The sequence below is a fragment of the Protopterus annectens genome, chromosome 15.part0 (assembly GCF_019279795.1).
Source record: "Protopterus annectens isolate FY-2018-M chromosome 15.part0, PAN1.0, whole genome shotgun sequence".
Lineage (NCBI taxonomy): Eukaryota > Metazoa > Chordata > Ceratodontiformes > Protopteridae > Protopterus > Protopterus annectens.
In genome coordinates this window covers 213,409,368-213,433,988 of record NC_056749.1, presented here as the reverse complement: position 1 = coordinate 213,433,988, position 24,621 = coordinate 213,409,368, and the positions used below count along the sequence as shown (strand labels likewise).

At 44.3% G+C, this 24,621-nt stretch overlaps 1 protein-coding gene across 1 annotated transcript in view; it reads right to left on the bottom strand.

The window, feature by feature from the left end:
* MTMR8 (myotubularin related protein 8) overlaps positions 1–24,621 on the bottom strand; it is a 1,273,681-nt gene that overhangs the window by 426,228 nt on the left and 822,832 nt on the right. The window contains 1 exon segment of the mRNA XM_044057715.1: positions 2,754–2,803. Coding sequence (XP_043913650.1) covers positions 2,754–2,803 — 50 coding nt within the window.

Sequence of the window (24,621 nt, the reverse complement as noted above, 5' to 3'; positions counted from 1 at the left end):
ATTAGACTCTGGATTCTCTTTGGTTTGGTCTGACCTTCTGGATTACTCACTTGTTCAGCAGCTTTAAAATTTCCTGTGCTACTTCCCTTTGTTGTAGGGGCAGAACATCTGGAAGAGTTTTGTATTCCAAACTTAACAGTGTATTAAAAAGGGATAAAAGAGCCTATTTACCACTCTTAGTAATCTGGGGTCATAACTGATGGCCGACCTGGAGTGAGGTTACAGAGATGGGTGCTTCCAAATGTCTCCAGAGTAGGACAGTCGGGTAAATCTTCAGGAGCAATGAATGGGTTTCGTCAGTAAAATGACCTCAAAAGCCTTGGTTTTATACAACCACTTCTGCCTTTCTGGGAATGTCTGTTGGTATTACCCCCCCCCCCTTCTGCCTTGGGGGAACCTTCTCCAGGAGTGTCCTGGGCAAAGCTCTTGGATTTACAAAACCACAAGTGTTTCCCACACTTCTGGTTAGGCCAAAAGGACCTTTGTGGAGTGGAGAAATTAATTTTGACAAAGAAAGAAGCTTTGTCATCCTGCTCACTCCTGTTAAATGTATCCTTAATCTAAGGTCCAAGGGACAAGGTCTTTCAGAATAAGTTTTGAGCATTGGTCTGAAACGGCACATGGTCCAAAAGATGAGCAGATTTCACAAGGCTTGTCCAAATGAGCAAACTTCAAACAATAAAAACTTTACATGCAGATCCTGCAGTACGATCTTGTGCCCCCAGGCCAAAAACATTTTGAAACTGGATGCCTTCTCAGCCATATTGGGACACCTAAAAACCAATCAAGAATAAAGAAAAAAAAAATACAGATGCAGACAGTAGCAACCATGATATCTATATCTAGCTAAATTATTTTGTATTTAATCCCTCTAGGAATGACAGAGAAAGAAGAAAATGGGAGAAAATAGGTAGAAAGCCACCAACTACTTATCAAGGGATAGAGAGGATAACAATAGTAACAAACATAACTACTGAAATCCTGCAAAAGACCAAATGTTTACTTATCTAATGAAAAAATACACAAAGTCACAACCCAACCCTGAACCTTAGTGACCAAGTTAATGTCAAGCACAGTAAGCAAGATCTGGGAGACTGTTAAGGTGGCAGTGAATTATGGAAAAGGGAGGATTAAGGATAAGAGCCTAAGACTGTCAAACATCAAATCTGTTTTGTTCCAATATTCCCAACTGTTGAGGTGGATGGAAAAGACAACATCAAATCACAGGTCAATACAACTCTAGGAAATGCAGCATGATCCCTTTCAGGAAATAGTAAACTGCTTCAACCTACTGCAATTAAAGACTAGGCTCCTTTTCATTTAATCAACATGTGGCAAATGTCCTTTAATATCTCCCAACTAATTGCTGCAGGCATCTCTTCTAAAAATCAAGGAAGTCTTTGTTCCCTTATACTTTTCCCTGATCAATCTCATTATAGAATATAATGCACCTTTTTTGCATGTAAATGTACTAGACACATCAAAAACTTGAAAAAACGTAGGCACATCAAAAACTTGAAAAATGCAAATCATCTCTGGTCTTAAAAACCTTAGCTCAGGAAAGATCAGAATCCTTTTCTGTCTACTCCGTGTTATATGGACTCCTAAGGGAAAATCTGTGTTTCTCTTACCATGTCCTGGGGGATCGTGTTATCCTTTATCTCCTTTTTCTCTTCCTATTCTTGATTAAAGAGCATTTAATTTTTATCACTTAATTGGTATATCTTTTTTTTTTTTTTTTTACTGTTATACACATGCACTGCCATATAAAGTACACTGCATTTTTGCACTTCTTAGCTTCCAAACACCTTAAAATCCTACAAGGTCTGATAATAAAACAATGAGTAAAAAGGTCAGACAGAAAAAACAATCGGTTAAAAACACAAAAAGAAAAATCTAAGAAAACTAGACTTTCTGCTGTGTGATTAATTAAACCTCTTGTGTTAGAGGCAAAATGGGATATATGCAAATTAGTCTTCAAGGACATCAGGTGTTTCAGCTAAATGTAATTCGGAAATGTCCATAACTTTTTCTTTTAAGACTTATAAGAGGTCTGATAATAGTAATATCATGCAACACACTGCCTATCTTACTCTGGATAAGCTTAACTGTGTACACTGATTAATGTGACCTCACTGTACTGTCAGTGTTTACAGTATCGCCTTTCCCACATTTAGTGTGAGTTGTGACTGAAAGGGTCCTTTACCTTCCCCTTTAAAAAAAATAAGCTGACCATCATGTAAGGTAATTTACACTGCAACCATTACTGATAACTACACCTGCACAAGTTGCAGATATTAGCACAGTGTTATCTGAAGTGTAGCCATTAAGTCATTTTATTGACCAAAATTTCAATGACAAGAGAGGTCTGGCCAAAAACACTTTCCACCTAAGACCATTGGGAAGGGTATGTATTTTCTTTTTTACAATTAGCATCAATCTCAAGAGTCTGTCAAACCTTATTTGAAATCTGGAGGCCTCTAAAATTTAAGCACTTTAAACTCAGAAGGCAGTTTCCTTTAGAGAAGAAAAATGGTTAAGGAAGTTCATTACATACCATTCAGTGAACTGTTCAACAATCATAAGCAGGGCTAGTCTATGGATATGTTGCAAAGATTTAGATAACTATGTACCTTAATGGAATGGCTTCAATGATAAGAGTAAAACATGAGCATATAAAAAAGAAAATTATAAAGCAAATGTAGTGACAGACTTGCAATAAGCAAGTCTGAAAGAAGAGATATCATACATACCTGTGACTAAATTTATGGCCCATTGATATCCACTCCTTTTCTATTAGGACCTTTAATCAAATCGAGAAACACTGAAATTAAAAGATTTTAATCCCAAGCTACATAAAATAAGGATTACAGCAAACATTTTCAGCAGTGGATTATTCTTCACCTGTAACTTAGCACTGTACTAGAAATATATACAGTAAAATGACAATGACCACATTTAGAAAATTAACAAGCACTTACAAATATTTTTCCAAATGTTTAAAGGACTTGGTCAATACTTTAAGACAATAAAAAGTTTTCCCTTCTAATAACCATGTATGCATACTTAGGGATTCAATATGTGGTACAACACAAGACTAGGAGACAATGGACTGATACAACCGTCTGTTGGTGACTTGTCTATTGTCTCATACAGTAACCACAAGATATCTCATTGTGCTCATTTAAAAAAAGATTCAACACCTGAAAGAATAGAGCATGTGTAAACTCATTCACTCAACAGCATCAGACCAACGTGGAACAATCTGATAGGTACCAAGCTACTCTGTTGTAACCTATCAAGATGAGATGTACATGATTATTTAACTCAGTTTAAGTATGCATGTAATCAAAGAGGTAATAATCAGAAAGAGAGAGAGGGAGAGGCAATGCAATGTGCTGCACTGCTCTGATGCAAACCCACATAAGGCTGACATCCTTAGTTACACTCACCTGAGGCACAGTGAGTATTCGTGAATTCCAAGCAAATCGATGCAAAAACTAGGTAGGTGGTGGCTATGCTGAATGCATACAGAAGTGTGGTATTTTGGGCATAGGACTGCATGCAAAAGCTAGTGACTGGTGCTGCTAAACGCAGTGAGCTGGATCTTGTATAGACAATGCACAATGGGTTATCCTCCTGTGTGCAAAGAACAAAAGTCTACAAAATAGGTTAGACCCTGTACTCTGTACAAGTTCTGTGACAAAAGCAGCATTTAAGTGTGCACTGCAAAATAATAAGGACATTAAAAAAAAACATACATAAGTAGCAGGCTTGCTTCGCAAGCTAGGCATATATTAACCAAAGCTGCAACCAAAGCTAACGTTAAATACAGAGTGCCATATACAGGTGCTTGCAAAAGGTACAAAAATATTTCAACGATGACACCTACAAAGATTGTAGATCCTAAATGTACAATCATCTTGGGCACTGAGCCAAATGGCCATTCAGACTGTACAGTATTGGGTCCCCTTCGAATGGTCGACATTTCAGAAAGTCGACATTCATATGGCCGAGACCATATGATCAACATTTGAAATGTCAACCATAGGAAACCAGCATCTCCCTACAGTGCGGAATGGAAAGATTTCCACTTCCGCACTGTAGTGCAATCTCGGAGTTGGTATATTTAAGTTCCGGGGGGGGGCAGCGTTAAGGTAAGTTTTTGTTTTTGTTTTTTACTTGTATGGTCGACATTTCAAATGTCGATCATATGGTCTCGGCCATATGAAGTTCGACATTGTGAAATGTTAGCCATATCAAGTAGACCCACAGTATTATATCAAGCATTCTTCAACCTAAGTTTACTCTTACTAGACACTTGGCAGGTCAGAAAGGAAATGAACAATGGTGCCGGACTCAATGTTACTCAAAGGCATGGTCATAACTATCTACACACAATACAGGGGTAATGTACTCAAACATTTATAAATATTTTTCGGTTAATTTTCATGGAGAAAAAGACAGTGGACCCCAGTATGGGTTCATGTGGCACAATTATGGTGACACAGTTCAGATAAAGTTTTAGGTGAAGACTTACTTTCTGTACTCAGCTGAACAATACCATCCTAAAGTAATAGTTTCTTTTTTATTTTTACTTTTTTTGCGAACAAGATATAGGCACCCATAAGTGCTCCACTTAAAGTCCTGGGCTTATGTCATAAGCTAAAGGAAACTTTCATGGGTTAGGGCTACATCATCCACAACAGAACTCCCAGAACATTATGGGAAGTAGTAAGCTAAAGCACATCACCCTCTTCTGACTGAATTACTGCTTTCCCACTGCCATTTCTTCACACGACCCCAAACTTGCTCTGATATCACTACAAAGGAAACATACTAATTTTCTGTTACTTCCATTCATTGGTTAAATGAGTAAGCTCACTAGACACAATTGCTTTTTTTTTTCAGGGGCAAGTGAGGAGCTCCATCTAGTGATGCAATGTGCTCAGTTATAGTCCTGCAAGTGGAAAGTGATGAAAAAAAAAATTATTACACAATGAATTTCACAGACTTGGCCTGCTCCACTTTACTTAATGCTCTTACCACTTTAAAGACTGCTAAATGCCTTCTCATATACTTTCTAAATTTTGGTTTTCCATTAGTCTTTACCAAGAAAAAATTAATCACACAGAGAATCACAGCTGTCTTTTGGATGTCTAACATTTACAGGCCATTGTATTTTTATCTTAAAGCAGAATGGAAAAGGATCTTTGAGTTGGCTACAGCCAACTTCGGCTAAGATAAATGTTAGCGTTTGTTTACAGCTGCTTACAACTGCTGACATGTCATTCATATTACAGCACCTTGCAGGTTAGCTGAGTATTACAGTGAATAAAATGTATAGATTGTGAAGTTATTTTCTGAATCATAATGGCTGTAAATCTGAAGATGTACTTTAAGACATATTATTTTACACCTATCATTTTAATTTTAACTTCAACTTCTACTCACTCCTGCAAGCAGTGTAAGCCTGAAGAAAACTTCCACCACTCCAGGAAAGGCAATTGTGCAACACATTTTTCCAGTCTCCAGCAATTAAATCAATGCAAAGTGTGTGCCACAGACATGCACCCGTCTCCTTCTATTGAGGAGGATGAATGGATCAGCCCATTCATTTCAGTCCTCCTCAGTGATAGCTCTACAAGATGCTATGCCATTAATCAAATTCAGGTCACCTGGGTCATAGTCAGGACTTCATCTTCTCTCTCAGCAGATCTGGCATTTAACCATTAGATTGACTTATGACAGGCACTTCTTTAGCTGGTCAGGAATAGCACTTGTTATAGAAAGGCCTAACCAGGTGCTTAAACAATACAAAACAATTCTATAATAAACTGAAGGATCAAAGACATTAAAAACCCATGATATGCTGGACAAGAAGAGTGGGGCAGTAAAATGAATGGTGTGTTCAGCATTTGGGCCAGTGGTTTGGGCTCAGAGAACTTTGGATGGTGCAGAATGTATGGTCTAAAGTAGAATGTGGGAGTTTCAGTGGAAAATATGAGATCTACAGATGGTAGCAGATTGGCTAGTTAGCTGAAAAAGGGAAGAGATGCACTGGTGAAGAGGCAAAAGAAAGCCAAAAATTCAGAATACGGTGAAGAAAGGCAGAAGACAAAAAATATTTGACGGATGCCAGAAGAATACAGGCAACGTGAGAAGCACAGAGTGAGCTGAAAGGGAAAAAAGTTATGTACTTAACATAAATTAGCATCTGTGTTATCCTTATGTCATTATTTATCCCTCTTGGGTCGTTGGATCTGATATCGTATCCAAGCTGGCAACTTATCATACAGATCCTAGGCTCAAGCTCCTCCCACTCCCATAGTCCCTTGCTGCCTCTAATCCCTCAAATCCAGTTTGCCCTAGAGCTAGAAAACAGCCATGGTAGAACTTAACCACCAGAGAGGACTTCTTTACTTCTTCTAGGTCCCACAGGACAGGGGAAGGAGGGAGGAATAGTGATAAACTGTAACATAGGATAACACAGATGCTAAGTTATGGTAAGTACATAACTCTCTATCTGATGTTATCCATGTCACTATTCCTGACTTTTGGGTCAGAGTCCCCAGCTACCACAAAATCCTGGGTGGCCTCATGAAAGGACATGCCGAAGAATTGTGGAGCCAAAGGAAACCCTGTTTCTGGAAACTATGTCAAGTTTGTAATGGGTAACAAATGTGTGGACCAGGTGGCAGCCACACAAATCTCATTTAAAGAATGTCGGGCCTAATAGGCAGCTGGTGTAGCCACAGATCTAGTAGAATGAGCTCTGACTAGTCCTGGTAAGGACAAACCCTTAGAAGAATAAATTGTAGAAATACATTTGGAAATCCAGTGAGGTACAGTAATCTTAGATACCGCCCGGCCCTGTCCGTTAACAGAAAAGGCCACAAACAGCTGGTCAGATATGCGAAAGCTCTTTTTCCTCTCTAAGAAGAATCATAGATTTCTATGTACGTCAAGGGTATGCAGCAAATATTTCCCTTTATTGGAGTAGTTGGGGAAGAAAATCAGCAACTAAATGGATTGATTCAAATTTGCTATAGTGGCCACCTTGGGCATGAAGGAGGGTTAGTCCGGACAGCCATTCTCTCTTTCTCTATGAAAAATCATTTATGGAGGCTTAATAGAGAGAGCCTGCAGCTCAGAAACTTGTCTTGCTGATATCATAGCCATCAGAAAGGTGGTCTTCTATGATAGAAACTTCATATCACAAGTTGCGGCAGGCTCGAAGGGACTCTGTAAGAGACTGCAGCAAAAAGGAAAGGTCCCAAGCAGGTCAAGGATCTTTGATGGGCTTTTTTCTGCTTAGACCTCCTTTTATGGCCATTAATTGGAGCTTAATACTGGATAAACTAGCCCCGTCTTGAAAGAGACAAGACAAGAATAATAAGATGTCTGGAATGGAAGCAGAAACGGGATCCAAATTCTGCTGCTTGGCCCAGATAGAGAATATTTTCCATTTACTATCATAGACCTTTTCTGGTGGAAGCCTTCTGAGAGGCCAGAAGAATGTCTCTGATGGGCAAGGCAAGCCTAGGCTGGTTCAGAATTACAGGAAGTGGACAAACAATGCAGTCAGATCTGAAGGTTTGGGATCGGAATATGAAAGGGGTGAGAAATCAGATCTGGAAGGGGATCAAGTACCCAAGGGGAGGTACTTCAGATGAGACCTTAAGAGGGGGAAACCACACCTGTCAAGGCCAGAAGGGGGCGATGAGGATCAAGGTAGCCTTGAGGCACTGAGCTTTCTGAAGCACTCTGGTAATGAGAGGTATAGGAGGAAAAGCATAAAGGAGACCCAGAGGCCAATTGCGAACTACAACATTCCTGGGAGACTCGCCGGCTGGGGAGGGATCAGGGAGAAATATTGGCTGCATTTGTGATTGTGAAGGGAAGGAAACTGACTGCAGCTCGGACGACCCCAATGAAGGAAGATCTCTGTCACCACTGAGGGATTCAGGGACCACTCCTGACGACTCAAGATAGCTCTGCTGAGCCTGTCTGCTAGCACGTTGGACTCCCCAGAAATGTGTGTTGCAAGGAGAAAGCTCCCTGAGGACATCGCCCAATCCCACAGTCTCATGGCCTCATGACAGAGCAGATAAGAACATGTGCCCCCTTGTTTGGTGATGTACCACACAGCTGCAATGTTGCCCAGAGGGAGGCAGTCCTGAAAGGCTTGCAGTGTGAGACGAACTGCTCTCATCTTCATACGTAGATACTAGGCTATTGGCCCTGGGGCCTATATAAACCTAGCCAAAAAGGTTCCCTGGCTTTTGCACCAAAGAAAATTATTTTCCTATGGCCCTGTCAAGCAGTGCCGCAGAAGTGATACCCAGGGTGAATTTTCTATTTCCCATCCAGTCATCAAGATTTTTCTTAAAGCAGGCCAATGAGGAGCTTTGCTTGACATGAATGGGTAGATTGTTCCAGAGTATGGGAAGTCTCTGGGACAGGAATCTAGCCCTCCAGCATGTTCTTTTATTGTGGTGAAATGGTTTAGGTCCCTGGAGTGTGTGGTTGAGAGAGACTGGGATTTCTTTAAGTGTAGCATGTCCAACAGCTCTGGGTTTGACATAGCTTTGTATGTTAGGCAGAGATCGCCTCTGAGTAGGCGATATGCGACAGAGTAGAGCTGGAGTTTTTTGAGATGGTCTGCATATGGCATCTGTTTGAGGCCGGTAATCCTCTTAGTGAGGTATTTCTGTGGCCTTTCCAATTGTTGTAGGTGTCTTGTGAGATGCATGCCAAATGGGACATTGTACTCTATAATGGGTCTAATGAGGGATGAGTAGAGAGGAACAATGACCTCCTTTTTTCTAGAGGAGAACCCTTTTGTGATGATGTGCCACATAGAAGGATTTCCTGACTACTGTGGCGATGTGGTTATCAAAGGAGAGACTACTGTCCACCTGCGTCCCAAGGCCACATCACACTGTGTTTAGTGAGCTACCGCCTATGTGGTACTTTATGGGTATAGAGTTTTTCCCCAAAGGGGAACACAATGTACTTCTTGGCACTGAGCTTGAGGCCATGACTTTGACACCAAGTGTCTGTCTCTGTGTGGCCCTTTTGTAGAATGCCTATATCATTAGGTGATTCTATTATGGCTCCCAGTTTGCAGTCATCTGTGAACTTTGTTAGCCAAAGACCCCCTGTGCTGGCCTGCACTTCAGAGACGTAGATGCCGAACAGGAGAGGACCCAGGACTGAACACTATGGTACTCCACTCGTCATTGGTCTGACTTTGATCTTGGAGTCGGCTACTTTTACTGTGTGGGTTCTATCAGTGAGCCAGTTGGCCACCTATCTTGTGACACAGGGATTTATACCCAGTTTAGTAAGTTTATCTATAATTCCAGAGTGGGGGATGGTATCAAAAGCCTTGGCGAGGTCAAGATAGGCTGTGTGCACTACCTTGCCCTCATCTACGGCTCTAGCGACTGCTTCAAAGAAGTCAATCAGGTTTAGTAGACATGGATTATCCTTTACAAACCCTAACTGAGTGGGGTCCAGGATTTGGAGGTTACCCATGTCTTTGTTTATAAGCTCCAAGATGATACATTCCATGGCCTTGCAGACCATGCTCGTCAGGCTAATGGAGCGGTAGTTTCTGGGGTCTGTGGTGGCACCCCCTTTGTAGAGTGAGATAACTGTCGCTGTGCACCATTCAGTAGGCACATAGCCTGAGGTGAGGCTATGATTGAACATGGTATTTAGGTGGGGTGCCAGTTCGTTCTGTAGTTCGTGCAGTACGCAGCCTGGGATGCTGTCTGGTTCCATGGATGCTGTGTTCTTGGCTTTGGAGAGTGCGGCCTTTACTTTTTTATCCGTGACTACAGGGGCTTTGCATTCTTCCAGTATTAAGATGGGCCCTTTGGACGGCGAGAGGGGGGTAAATTTAGCACTGAACCTATCTGCCAGGATGTTGACAATATCAGTTGGTTCTGTATATTTAGTGCCATTGTGCTGTAGCTCAGAGGAGATCTGAGTGTTGACATTGAGATTCTTGACATAGCTATAGCATGCTTTGTGGTTGTCTTTGTAATCCATGGTGATTTTATTTTCATAACTGACTTTGGAGAATTTTATGAGGGATCTCAGCTTCTTGCTGAAGCTGACCAGGGAGTTCCTCCAATCTTGGGATTTTACTCTTTTGCAACAGCTTCTTCCTTTTGTTTCTAGAGTTTGTTTATGGCAGGGGACCACCAGATTGGCTTCCTTTTTTTGGAGGATAGCACCTGTACATTTATGTGCAGTTTGATCTCTGCAAGGGACCACGTACCTTGGACCGTCCTTCTCTGGCAATGCACCCCCCCACTCCAGCAAGGAAACATCCATGGTCACCGTGGCACTGAGGGAGAAGAGAAAAGGGTCTGCCCATGAAGAGATTGGAAGATTGAATCCACCAAATTAGATGACGCCTGCACACTGGAGTGAAGTGGATAGAAGCTGTGGTCACCGTGGCACTGGGGTAGAAGAGAAAAGGGTCTTGCCCATGAGGAGATTGGAAGATTGAATCCACCAAATTAGAGGACGCCTGCACACTGGAGTGAAGCGGATAGAAGCTGTCATGGGATGAGACAGAGAAGACCACTGGACTGCTAGAATCCACTGTAGAGCCCTCATGTAAAACAAGGCTAATAGCACCGGACAGATTGCCGCTGCCATGGACCCTAAGGCCCTAACAATGAAACAGACCTGAGGATGAGACAAATCTAGGAGGCACTGAACATGAGATCTGATTAGTTGTACATGCCTGAGCGGTTAAAGCTGCAATCTCTGACACAGTGTCCAGATGGATGCCAATAAACTCCAAGCTTTCGGATGGAATCAGATTCGACTTGGGTAGATCGACGGAAATCCGTAGCTGGTCGAACAGGGGAAAAATGTACTAAGTGGCTGTGGCCAGTTGATCCTTGGTGGAGCTGTGAGGAGCCAATCGTCAAGTTAAGGAAACACCTGGAATCCTTGCAGTCTCAGTTGAGCTACCACCAATGTCATGCACTTGGTGAACACCTGAGGGGGGCTGTTGTAAGACCAAAGGGTGAGGGGTCCTGAATTGGTAATGATCTGCCCCTACGCGAAAGCAGAGATGGCTCCTGGAGTGCCTGTATTTTTATGTGATAGTACGCATCCTAGAGCTCCACAGAGCACATCCAGTCATCCTTGGGCAGATGGGGCATGATGAACTGAAGAGTGACCATCCGGAACTTGGAATTCTTGAAGGACAGATTTAACTCGCTTAGGTTCAGAATTGGATGTAGGTCCCCCCATCTTCTTTGGCACTAAAAAGAAGCGACAGTACATTTTGGATTCTTGTTATGCTGGGGGAACCTCTTAGATGGCTCTTTTCTGAAGAAGCTTGAGCACATCTAGCTGAGCTAACTCCCTCTGATGGGGTGGTGCATCAGAGAGGATTTCCTGCTTTTGGGGGGGGGGGGTTGGCAAAAGGGAATGAAATAATGTTTAGCATCCAGCGATCTCTTGTAATGTTTGCCCAGGCCAAAGGGTGCAGCAACAAATGACCCCAGACTGTCTCCAGGGCAGTCGAGCAGCACAAGAAGGGCTCCCTGGAGCCCCGATTTTGCGGACTCCCTCCACCTCTGGGGGCGGTGTCTGCCATTGAACCCTCTCCCTCGACCTCTAAAAGAGGGTTCATCCTGAGTGTCTTGAACAGAAGACTTCGACTTACAGAACCATCATTTCCTAGTCCCTTGGTGTGTGTCTTAGAAAAGGACTGTGGAGGGGTAAAAAACTTGATTCCCACAGCCAACAAGGTCTTACCTTCCTGCTCACTGCAAACCTGCATAGGCACAGCCAGGCAAAAAGCCGAATATCGATGCCTGTGCTGACCGATTGAGAGGTGCCTTCCGCAGCACTGGAAATCAGCCTCTTTGAGAAATTAGATAGTGATGCAAGAGTAGATAGCTTAGGGAAGACTTTGCTCAAGTCCTCAACAGACAATAACTCGGCAAGGGAAGTGGTGAGTTCCTTGACCAAATCCCTCTGGAGGCAGGTGAACTGTGCCAAGTAATTAAGTGCCCACAGCACAAAGGTAGCTGAGGCGAAGAACCACTTTCCATGTCTGTCGATCACCCGAAATTCTCAGTTGGGGAGATGAAGAGACATACTCTGCTCCGCCAACTCCTTTTTAGTGGCGGCAGCTACCAATATAGCATCGACTGGCACCCCCTTACACCAGAATGGTCTCGTCTGTGGGAGGGCTGAGGAACTTATCCACTTGTTTTGGCACTGGTTCCACAGTATCTGGCTCCTTCCACGCACTGCTAGCGATAAGATCTACCAGTTCCTCCGTTGGGGGGGGGGGGGCCCAGTGGTAGATGGTCCTGTCTTGAATGTCTTCAGGAATAAGGACTCCTTGGAGGACGTGGGTTGGGAAGACCATCTGTCCTTCAACTTGGGGATATCCAGGATGTCACCAAAGGAGACATCTCTGGGCGGAGATCTGGGGGACCTGTCCCCTTCATCGAGATCCATATCTTTGGTGAGTGACTCTATAGGGGAAGTCTAGGTGTCTCGTCTTGCACAATCTCTTCCGAGGCGCTTCCTCTGAGGGGGGTTCAGGGGAGGACTTTTAAGAGTGGGGAACCCCAAGTGGGGTAACTCCCACCTGAAGGCTTGTTTGAGAGGGCTGACCAAGAGCAGGATGAGGAAGGTCCACTCTAAGGGGCTGGGAAGGACCCTGGATAGCAAGGGAGGCAGCTGTGGCAGAGGAGAAGGTCCTCTCTACTACTCGGAAGGTCAAAGAGCTGGACGATGCCCCTCCCCATTCCTGGCAGGCAAGGCGAGCTGAAAAGAGGGAACAGATTATTCCACTACCTCAAGACCCCCAGATAATACTGGCCCAAGCTGTTGAAAGCAAATGCACTGCGGGGCAGAGACTGGTCTGAAAAAAATGGGACTGAAGCCCTCCCTCAAGGACTCCAGAGTGACTGGTTGGATCCAGGACAAAGTCTGCTCTGGGGGAGGAAGAGCAGAAAGTACAGTTGTGTACACTTACCATAAATGTAGATGTTACAGTGTATTCACTGTTGCAGTCATCACTTTTGGGTTATCTGCTTGCAGTAGCCCTCAGTCGGCCTGAGTAACAAAGTCTTGGGTCCTGCGTCAGTTGCTGTCCCTTCTTTCATGACATCAGGTCCTCAGGGGTATAAAACATGTAGCCGACGCCATTACATCAGTTTTTCCTTGCCCCAGATGTCAGGTGCCCCCTTAATGGGAAGCAATTAAATCTATAAATATGCAAGGTTATACCTCCAACAAAAAAGCAAATACACCAAAAAGCTTTTGGAAACAGCAAAGGAAAGTAGAGGTATATCCAAAATAAGAAGGGGGTTGGAGGGAGGGTAACCAGGACTGCAACAGTGAATACACTTTAACATCTACATTTATGGTAAGTGTACACAACTGTACTATGTTCTTTGTGTTTCACTGTTGCAGTCATCACTTTTGGGTAGATTCCCAAAGCTATGTATGGGAGGAGGAATTTAAATAGAATTAGGACCAGCTAAAAGGCTCTGCAAGACTGCAGTGGCAAAGCTAGCTCTGGAGTTAGAGAAAATTGGCAGATGGTAATGCTTGGTGAAAGTATGTACAGAACTCCAGGTAGCAGCTTCTAGGATGTCCCTTGTAGGGACGCCTCTGAGAAAGGTTGTAGAGGTAGATGCAGCCCTGGTAGAGTGGGGTCTGATCCCCTGTGGGATAGGTTTTCCATGGTGTTTGTAGCAGAAATGAATGCAATGGCCTATACATTTGGAAATAGTTTGCTTGGAAATAGCCTTCCCCTCTGCCCCTGCAGCAAATGCCACCAGCAGTTGATCAGATTTCCTTTGAGGTTTAGTTCTGTCCAAGTAGAATCTAAGTTGTCTGTGCACGTCTAAGGAGTGCAGAATCCATTCCCTTTTGCTATGTGGATTAGGAAAGAAGTTTGACAAATGTATGGACTGATTAAGGGCCACACTGGATACCACCTTGGGCATGGAGGAGGGATTGGTCCTGAGGGACACCCTGTCTGAATGAAAGATGATGAAAGGCTCCACTGCCATGAGGGCCTGTAATTCAGATACCCTTCTTGCTGAAGTGATTGCTAAAAGGAAAGCTGTTTTCCAAGAAAGGAATTTTAAGTCCACAGTGGCAGCTGGCTCGAAAGGAGGAAGGGTGAGCTTTTCCAATACAATGTTGAGGTCCCAGGCTGGAGATGGAGCTCTCCTGGGTGGTTGTCAATTTTTGGCCCCTCTGAGGAACTGCTTAAGCAGAGGATGAGAGAAGAGGGGTGGTTCTGTGTTATAATGAGCTGAGATGACGGAGGCATGAATTTTGATGGAGGAGAAAGACAGGCCCCTTATGAAACATCTCAGTTAAGTATTGTAAAATCTGAGGTAAATTGGGCACTGTTGTGTTCTTCCCTTGACACTGGTTCCAGGCACAGAATCTCTTCCATTTTTCTGCGTAAGATTTTCTAGTACTAGGCCTCCTTGCCTCTAAAATGATATCCATCACTGGTTTACTGAGGGATGGTAAATGAGAAATGATGCAATAAGCCAGGCTGCTAGATTCAGTGTTTTGTTGAGGGTGCAGAATTTGGTTGTCCTGCTGAGACAATAGAGTAGGAGTCTGTGGCAGATGCCATGGGACAAACAGCGACACACTGCCCAAGAGGGGGTAACCAGTGTTGGCGTGCCAGTCTGGTGCAATCAAAATCGTCCTTGGTTTGTCTTGTTTGATCTTTAGTAGTACTTTGGGGAGCAGAGGCAGAGGAGGAAAGGCATAAACTGATATTTTTTTCCAGCTGAAGGACAGAGCCATCCACTTTTCAAGCTTGTTTGTGGGGAGTCCTTGTGCAAAATTTGTCCAACTGATAGTTTTGGGGGGAACCAAACGGGTCTATATCTGGGCTCCCCCATTTGCTTGTCAGCATGTTGAAAATCCTTGGTTCCATTTTCCACTCGTGTGGGTCCATGAGGTTTCTGTTTGTCTGCCAGTGTATTTAGTTTTCCTGGCAGGAATCGAGCTTGTAGATGTACTTGACAGCTCAGGGCTGTGTTCCACAATGCCATGGCTAGTCTGCAGAGGGGGTAAGAATGTGTACCCCCCACTTGTTTATGTACCACATAACAGTGGTGTTGTCCGTCTTTATTATTAATTGTCCTGGAAGAATGTGGTCCTTGAAGGCTGTCAGTGCATTCTGTACAGCTAACATTTCTTTTTGATTGATATGCAGGTGCATTTGACTTGGGTTCCATTTGCCTGAATGCACTACCCTGCCACATGAGCCCCCCCCCCCCATGCATAATCTGATGCATCTGTTGTTAGGGTTTGGGTGGCATGGAGTGTTGTGAATGGTAGTCCCTTGTTTAAGTGGCACACGTCTGCCCACCAAAGAAATTCCAGGCTTAGGAAAGGTATAATACGAATCGTTTTTAGATTCTGAGAATGTTGACACCATAAGCTTTTTAGGTACCATTGTAGTTTCCTCATATGCAGTCTTGCATATGGAATTAGAACAATGCAAAAGGCCATGAACCCCAAGGCTTGCAATATTTGCCTTGCAGATAACAAGGTTTTCGTGGCCACTAGTTTGAAGTAGGTTGTCAGATGAATTTGTTTCTCTGGCGTGAGGAAAGCCATTTGGAAAGTTGTATTCAAGCTTGCTCCCAGGAATATAACTTGTTGACAGGGTATCAGGTGTGATTCCTTTTCGTTTATAGTGTACCCCAGACAAGTTAGCACTCTTTGTACAAAAGCCAGATGATTCAAAAGTATGACCTGGCTTTCTGCCTGAATTAGGCAATCATCCAGGTATGGATATATTTGAAAATTTCTTTGCCTGCAAAATGCAATGACTGGGGCTAGGCACTTCGTGAATACTCTGGTGCAGTAGATAAGCCAAAGGGCAGTGCAGAGAACTGGTAGTGATTGAAGCCTGCTTTGAAGCGCAGATATCTTCTGCAAGATTCCCTGATTGGGATGTGCAGGTATGCTTATTTTAAGTAGAGAGTTGCCATCCAGGCATCTTTTTCCTAGCATGGGAAGCAACTGCTCAGCATCTTAAATTTTGGAACCACCAAAAAGGTGTTTAGAGTGGACAGGTCCAGGATAGGATGCCATAAATTGTCTTTTCTGGGTACCAGGAAAATTCTGGAGTAGAAACCTTGTCCATTTTCCTCTTCTGGTACAGTTTGAATAACCTTTATGTTTAAAAGAGAGAGTATTTGCTTTTGAGCCTCTGTCCACTGATTTGTGGGTAGATCTGGCAAACCGTTGGGCGTTGGCAAAGTGTGAAAGTGAAATCTGTATCCCCGGGACACTATATTTAAAACCCATTTGTCCTGGGTAATGAGTTCCCAGTTTTTGGCTTGCAGACCAATCCTTCCCCCTAAAGGAGCAGTCAGTTGAGAAGTGCTTGGAAGTTTTAAAGTCAAGTCATTGAGACAGTTTTCCATAGGGGGGAGTCTTGCTATTCCCAGATTTGGAAGCGGAAGCACCCCACTGCTTAGTCTTGTGCGTACCCTGGGACTGAAAAGTACAGTTTTGTACCTACCATAAATGTAGATGTCCGAACTGGATAGCATCTGCAGTCATAACAAGTGGGTTGTCCTGTCGTCAGGCAGCCCTGCAGTCGGCCGGATTCCAAAGTCCGGGTCCGGCTTCGGCTGATGTCGCACTCCACCCGACGTCATCTCTGTAGGTCTTCGGGTATAAAAGCATCAGCCGACGCCATTTTCCTCAGTGTTTCTTGCCCCAGATGCCAGTAGCCCTCTTGCAGGCTAAAAATTTGGATAGATGCCAATGTTTCCAAATAGATAGAGGTAAACACAGCAATAAGCATATATGTACATATATACAACAAATACACCATAAAAGACTCCCCCCCAACAGCTAGCTATAAGGAGGGTAAACACCCTAGGAGTACCACAGAGGGGAAGGAGGGAGGGTAATCCTGACTGCAGATGCTATCCAGTTCGGACATCTACATTTATGGTAGGTACAAAACTGTACTATGTCCTTCATGGATGCATCTGCAGTCATAACAAGTGGGTAGAATACCATAGCCAACTAGGGGAGGAGGATAAAGGTAGATTATGGTGTGTTTAGGATCCCTTGCAGTACAGCAGTGGCAAACCCTGCTCGGGATCTGGAATATAGTGGCAAATTATAATGCTTGGCAAATGTATGCACGGAGGTCCAAGTAGCCGCCTCAATAATGTCTTTGGTTGCCACTCCTCGTAAGAAGGCTGTGGTAGTGGCTGTTGCCCTTGTAGAATGAGGTCTTATGTTCTGTGGAATTGGTTTTCCATGGAAGGAGTAACAGTATCGTATGCAATTTCCTATCCATTTGGAGATTGTCTGTTTGGAAATAGCTTTTCCTTCCCTTCCTGTTGCATAGGCTACAAAAAGTTGGTCAGTCTTTCTGCTATTTTTGTTCTGTCCAAGTAGTAGCGTAGCTGTCTATGTACATCCAAGGTATGCAGTATTCTTTCCCTCTGTTTTGTGGGTTGGGAAAGAAGGTAGGTAGGTGGATTGCCTGGTTTAAAGACACTCTGGATACCACCTTGGGCATAAATGTAGGATTAGTCCTCATGGACACTCTATCTTGGTGGAAGATTAGGAAGGGTTGCACTGCCATTAAGGCCTGTAGTTCTGAAACCCTCCTTGCTGAAGTAATTGCCAGTAGGAAAGCAGTTTTCCATGACAGGTGTTGTAGGTCTGCTGTTGCTGCTGGTTCAAAGGGTGATAGTGTCAACTTTTCTAGCACAAAGTTTAAATCCCAAGCTGGTAATGGTGGTTTCCTTGGAGGTTTTACATTCTTGATTCCTCTGAGGAACTGCCTGAGCAAAGGGTGCGAAAAACAGGTGGATCAAAGCTGTATTCTGCTGAAATAGCTGATGCATGTATCTTGATGGAGGAGTAGGACAGGCCTGAATGAAGAAGTTCGGCCAGATACTCCAGAATGTTAGGCATATCTATGTTTGACACATCTTGTCCTCTTTCCGTACTCCAAATGACAAACCTTTTCCATTTTCCAGCATAGTTCCTTCTTGTTGAAGGTCTGCGTGCTTCCAGAATAATGTCTTTAACTCTTTGGGAAAGTTCTGGATGAGCTGCTGCTATGTGATGTTCCATGCAGTCAGTTGCAGCGTTTTAGGTTTGGATGTATGATGCTGTAGTTGTTCTGAGTTAACATCAAAGGCATCAGGGTATTGGCCACATATTGTTCGAGACATGCTCTTCAGTAGTGGGTACCAGTGTTGTCTTGGCCAGTTTGGAGCTATCAGGATTATCCTTGGACGTTCTTCCTTGATTTTTAGTAGTACCTTGTGTATCAAGGGAAGAGGTGGGAATGCATATGCTGTTAGGCCTTTCCAGTTGAAGGAGAGTGAGTCCACTTTCCATGCTAGTGGGTGGAATGTCCTTGTGCAGAATTTTTGAGCTGGTGATTGAGAGGTGATGCGAATAGGTCTATCTGTGGCATTCCCCATTTCTTGAGATGGTCTTGAAGATGTCCGGTGCAGCTTCCATTCGTGGGCATCCGAAGTGGTTCTGCTTAATATGTCTGCTAGAGTATTGTCTTTCCCCGGTACAAATATTGCCTGTAACTGAATGTTGTAGCTGAGTGCCAGGGTCCACAGCTCCAAGGTCATTCTGCATAGGGGTATGAATGAGTGCCTCCCTGTTTGTTGATGTACCACATGACTGTGGTGTTGTCTGTCCTTATCATCAACTGGCCCTCTTTGAGAAATGGTTTGAACTTTTGGATTGCCAGTTTTACTGCCAGCATTTCTTTTAGATTGATGTGCAGGTGAAGTTGATCCTGTGTCCACAATCCTTGCACGCATTTGTCCAGCATGTGGGCCCCCCATCCTAGGTCTGAAGCGTCTGTTGTGATGGTCTGGCTTGGTTGACATCTGCGAAAGGGTAGGCCTGGGTTTGACTGGCATGCCTGAGCCCACCATAGGAACTCCTGTTTTAAGCATGGAATTAGTGGGATTTTTGTTTCTAGACTGTGTCTGTGTTGGGACCATAAATTCTTTAGGTACCACTGTAGTTTCCTCATATGTAGTCTGGCAAATGGGACCAAGATTATGCATGATGCCATGAAGCCCAAGGCCTGCAGAACTTTTCTTGCTGTTAACTTGTTCAGTTTTGTTAGTGCCAAGAAGTAAAGAGGAAGTTCTTTTGTTTTTCTGTAGTCAGGAATGCCATTTGTTGTACTGTGTCCAATTCCGCCCAAGAATGTCCTTGTTTGGGATGGTATCAGCCTTGACTTTTGTAAATTGACTGTGTATCCCAGTCCTTGTAGCAAGTAAATGACCCTTTGTAAATCTGTTGTCAGCTTGCTTTTGTTGTCCCTTGTAGCAGGCAGTCGTCCAGGTATGGGTAAATTTGAATTCCCTGTAGTCTGCAATGGGCGATTACTGATGCCAGGCATTTTGTGAATACTCTGGGCGCAGTAGATAAGCCAAAGGGCAATGCTGAGAATTGATAGTGCTCTGATCCTGCAAGAAATCTGAGGTATCTTCTGCAGATTGGTCGAATGGGGACGTGCAGGTATGCCTCCTTGAGATCTAGAGTTACCAGCCAAGACTCCTTGCCCAGCATGGGAAGAAGTTGCTGTAGGGTCAGCATTTTGAATTTTGGGACAATGATGTATGTATTTAAGGTGGACAGGTCGAGAATTGGTCTCCAACTTTTTCCTTTCTTGGAACTAGGAATAGTCTGGAGTAGAACCCTTTCCTTGTTCTGCTGTTGGCACTCTTTCCACAGCTCTCATGTTTGCTAACTCCATTATCTGGCGTAGAGCCTCTGTTTTTGATTTGGAGGTAGATTTGGCATTCCTCTTTGACTGGTAAAGTGTGGAAGTGAAACCGTATCCTTGTTCTTTGGTTTGTAAAATCCACTTGTCTTTTGTTATGTAGTGCCAGTTCTTTGAAAATAAGGTTAACTTTCCGCCTAGAGGAGCTGCTATTTGTTCCCTGGTAGGCGGATTTAGGATTAAGTCACTGTGGTTGTGCTGATGTAGTGGCAGTGGCTGTGTCTGTGCCTCTGTTGTTACCTTGCCACTGTCGTCCTCTGTAGGCACCTCCTCTGGATTGGTTTCTGCCTCTGGAACGCCTATTCCTGCCCCTTTGAAATTTTGTGGAGTCAGGAAAGGACCAATTTTGGCAGGCCAGTTCCTGCTAAACCTTGGGGTTGAACCTGCAAGAAATCTTTAACAGTTTGAACAGATTTTGCCTTTTCTTCCATTTTCTTCATAACCTGCTGGGCAGGTGTACCAAACAAACTTGTCTTGTCCATAGGAGCATCTAGCAACTTAGCTTTAACATGATCCGTAAAGCTTGTTCCTTTAGCCATGCATGCCTTCTTATCACTGTGCCTGTCATGGCTGATCTAAATGAAGCCTCCAGTGCATCATAGCCACATTTTAAGGAATGGTTGCTAACCTGTTGTATGTTATTTACCATCTCTAATACATATTTCTTATCAAGAGATTCATCAGTGGTTAGTTTTTAGTTAACTGATCAAGCATAAACTCTTGGTATTGTATCATGTGAAACTGACAGTTTAAAGCTCTAGCTGAGAGAGTAGCTGAAGTGTAGACCTTTTTACCCCATCTGTCTAGTGACCTTGCTTCCCTTTCAGAAGGAATAGGGTTTTAGCTGTGGTCGCGGCTACTGCCTTGGGACCCTGGGATATAGTTTCTGGGTCTGCAAGTGGGGCCTTGTAAAGGTGGTGATGAGTATCTGGCACCCTGTAAACTCTGTCTGGTTTGGCAGGGGCTGGGGGTAAAGAATCTGGAGCGGAGCAAACATCATTGAAAGCATCATCCACCACAGAGAGAACAGGAGGTATAGCTAAGGGCCTGTGCTGTGGGAGGTGCAGAAAGGTCCTAAGTCTATTTCTGGAGTCTGAAAAATCCTGTTGCTGCCATTGGAACTGTTCTCGCATGGCATGCAAGGTTTCCCCAAAGGAGAATTCTTCTGGTGGGGAAGCAGCTGGAATGGATTCTTCAGCATCAGAATCTTCAAACTTGGAGAAGGGAGCCTCAGGCTGGTCAGTTATGTCTGATTCATCAGCAGAATCATCAGAAGACACTGGCTCAGGGGCTCTGCCCTAGGTCTCTTCTCTGGGGGCTGAGAGGCCCTGTCTGGGTGAGATTGAGATCCTCTAATTAAAGAAATTAAATCTTCTGCCAAAGAAAGCATTTGAGAACTAGAAGAGGGCCTGGATGTGGGGGGTTTAACAGGCACTGATTTAGTAGTCTTGGCTGCTTTAGCCCTGGCGAAGGCCTTAATGGACATGGCAGCTGGAGGCCTAGCAGCACCACGTGCTGGGGTAGAGACATCCAAGGGGATGGTGTCTGATAAGTCAACCACCGTAGTGGGTAAAATTTCTGAGGTCGATTCAAGAGTTGTAGCAGGGGCCTCAGTTGTAAGAATAGGTTCAGCTGTACTTTGAGCAGTTTTCTCGGTTTCAGCAGAAACCGAGACACTCGCGGTTTGCTTTACCGTGGTTTCGGCCGAAACCGCGGACCGCGAGTGTCGGTCTTTATCTTTGCGTTTTTTGGGGGTAGTCGGAGGATCCGACGGCATAATGTATGCAAAATCAGAACCGAAAAACTGTTCTGCAAACTCCGACCGCCGCCTAAGCGTTCGTCGGTTGAAAGAGGCACAGGCCGAACAGGCTGCTACGTCGTGGGCTGGGCCTAAACAAGGCAGACAGTAAGAGTGGAAATCTTTATGAGGTATTTGTTTCCCACAGGTTAAACAATTGTTAACTTTTTCTGACATCGGCTGAGGCAAGAAAGAGTCCCCAACGGGGTACTTAGCTTTAGAAGTCTTCGAAGTAGTATTCGGTAGAAGTAATCTCTGGATCCGACCGACCGGCACTTGCGAACAGCTTCTGCTTCGGGCGCCACGCGGCAAGAAAGACTGAGGAAAATGGCGTCGGCTGATGCTTTTATACCCGAAGACCTACAGAGATGACGTCGGGTGGAGTGCGACATCAGCCGAAGCCGGACCCGGACTTTGGAATCCGGCCGACTGCAGGGCTGCCTGACGACAGGACAACCCACTTGTTATGACTGCAGATGCATCCATGAAGGACATCATGGGGTTTCTGCTGGGTCTGGGTTTGGATTGAGAAGACCTACAAGGAGCAGGAAAGGACCAATTCTTAGAGGACCAATGCCTACCAAATCCTGGAGGCTGAACTTGTAAGAAATATTTACATTTGCAAAGATTTAGCTTTATCTTCCATTTTTTTAAGAACTTCCTCAGCTTTATCGCCAAACAGGCGGTCCTGATTTAAGGGAGCATCCAACAGTTTAGCTTTAACATGATCAGGCAAAGATTCCTCCTTAAGCCAAGCATGCCTTCTGAGTACAGACCCAGTGACAGCAGCCCTGCAAGAGGCCTCTAAAGAATCAAACCCACACTGCAAAGTATGTTTTCCAACCTGTTCAGCAGAATGCATCAAATCCTGTAAATCCTTATTTTCAGCACAGTCAGCAATCAACATAATTTTCTGTTTAAGCAATCCAATAATATGTTGTTGATACTTTAACATATGAAACTGACAGTTTAAGGCCCTAATGGCCAAAGTTGCAGAAGTGTAAAACTTCTTACCCCATCTATCCAGCACCCTGGAATCTCTATCAGAAGGGGTAGGATTTTTGGCAGTAGAAGCCTTAATGCCCTTGGGTCCCTGTGAAATAGTCTGGATCTGCAATAGGATTTTTAAAAAGGAACTTGTGAAAATCAGGAACCCTGTAATATCTGACAGGTTTTCTGGGAGCATGAAGCAAAGAATCAGGGGCCAAACTAGATTCCGAAAAGCCATCTACAATGCCTAGTACAGGAGGTATAGCTAAAGGCCTATGTTGAGGCAGGAGTAAGAAGTCCCTAAGCCTCTTTTTAGAATTGGAGAAATCCTGGCTTTCCAAGTGGAAATGTTCCCTTAGAGTGTGCAAGGTTTCACCAAATGAGAAATCCTCTGGAGGAGAAGCAGAGGGAATAGAGTCCTCTGCATCAGAATTCTCATAAGTAGATAAGGGTAAATCCAGATTATCAGAAGAATCGGAATCCTGGTCAGAAGATTCATAAACAAATTCAGTCCTAGATCTCTTAGGAGAGGAAGGTTGGCTTCCCCTGATTAAAGTTATAAGGTCTTCAGCCATTGTTATCATTTGTTTTTTAGGCATAGAGGCCTGAGCATGTGGCCTGGTCATCTGTTTTCTAGGCAAGGTTCGAGGTTTGGTCCTTAAAGAAGAAGGAGGCATCGGTTTAATATGCAAGTCCGTAGGCATGAATACACCCTCAGAAGCCAGTGTTTGCATAGCGGCTCCGGACCCATCCAAGGTGGAGACATCCGCAGGTTCCACAGTTGAAGCATCTCGTGGCATACTGGACTCCGAATGGGTCTCAGTAGAGGCCTGCGAGTCAGAAGTAGCGGGTATCAGGGGCTGCGAAAGCGCCTCACTGAGTACCAGTGAACTGGCTACTGGCTTAGGAGAAGCATCGTCGGCAATTTTGGACCTAGGCGGCCTCTCTGTCTTTATCTTTGCGCTTTTTCGGAATCCCGGTAGTCTGATTGCTTGCCAACGACATTTCTGGAGAACCTAAATATTAGAAGCAAAAATATACCGATGATGGACAGTGCGTTGATTAAATAAGGCACAAAACGGACAGCAAGGTACGTCGTGGTCAGGGCCTAGGCAAGGAATATAGTTGTTGTTGTGTCTTTCAGCTTTTCCAGGTTAGGGGTCGCCACAGCGGAACTCCGGTCCGCTAATGATTGGTAGTTGATTTTTACGTGCCGAGTTACCAGCCCTGAAGCACAACCTTCAATGAAGGTGCGCTCATTCACGCATGTCTTGACGCAGAAGACGCTCTAGCTGAGAATCAAACCAGACAGCGTCTTACTGTGAGGCGACAATGCTACCGCAGCACTACCACTGAATGAAAATCTTTGTGAGGTATTCGCTTTCCACATGTAATGCAATTATTAACTTTTACTGACATCGGTAAGGAGCAAGGAAAAGTTTCCCCAATGGGGTACTTGGCTTTACTTGAAGACTCTGGTTCTGAAATTTGAAAATGAAAATTTCAGGAGTCGGCCAACTGGCACTTGCGAACTGCTTCTGCTTCGGGCACCGCACGGCAAGAAAGACTGATATAATGGTGTCGGCTACATGTTTTATACCCCTGACGACCTGATATAATGGAAGAAGGGACAGCAACTGACGCAGGACCCAATACTTGTTAATCAGGCCGACTGAGGGCTACTGCAAGCAGAAAACCTAAAAGTGATGACTGCAACAGTGAAACACGAAGGACATCTGGTCAGGGACTCAGACAGAGGTAGAGACAACATGGGCTCTAGAAATCCCTGTCACCTCTTCACTGCGCTGAGGCCTGGAAGTCTGTTACCACCTGGGTTGGATGAGGAGAAGAAAGCATACGAGCAGGGGAAAGGCCCCTTGCCAGATGGGCAGGGGCGCAAGAAGCCCCAACTCAATCTGAGGTTTAAGGAAGGACCTCATCATCCTAGCCATGTTGGAGGGAAGCAAGCTCCTGGAAGACGCAGAAG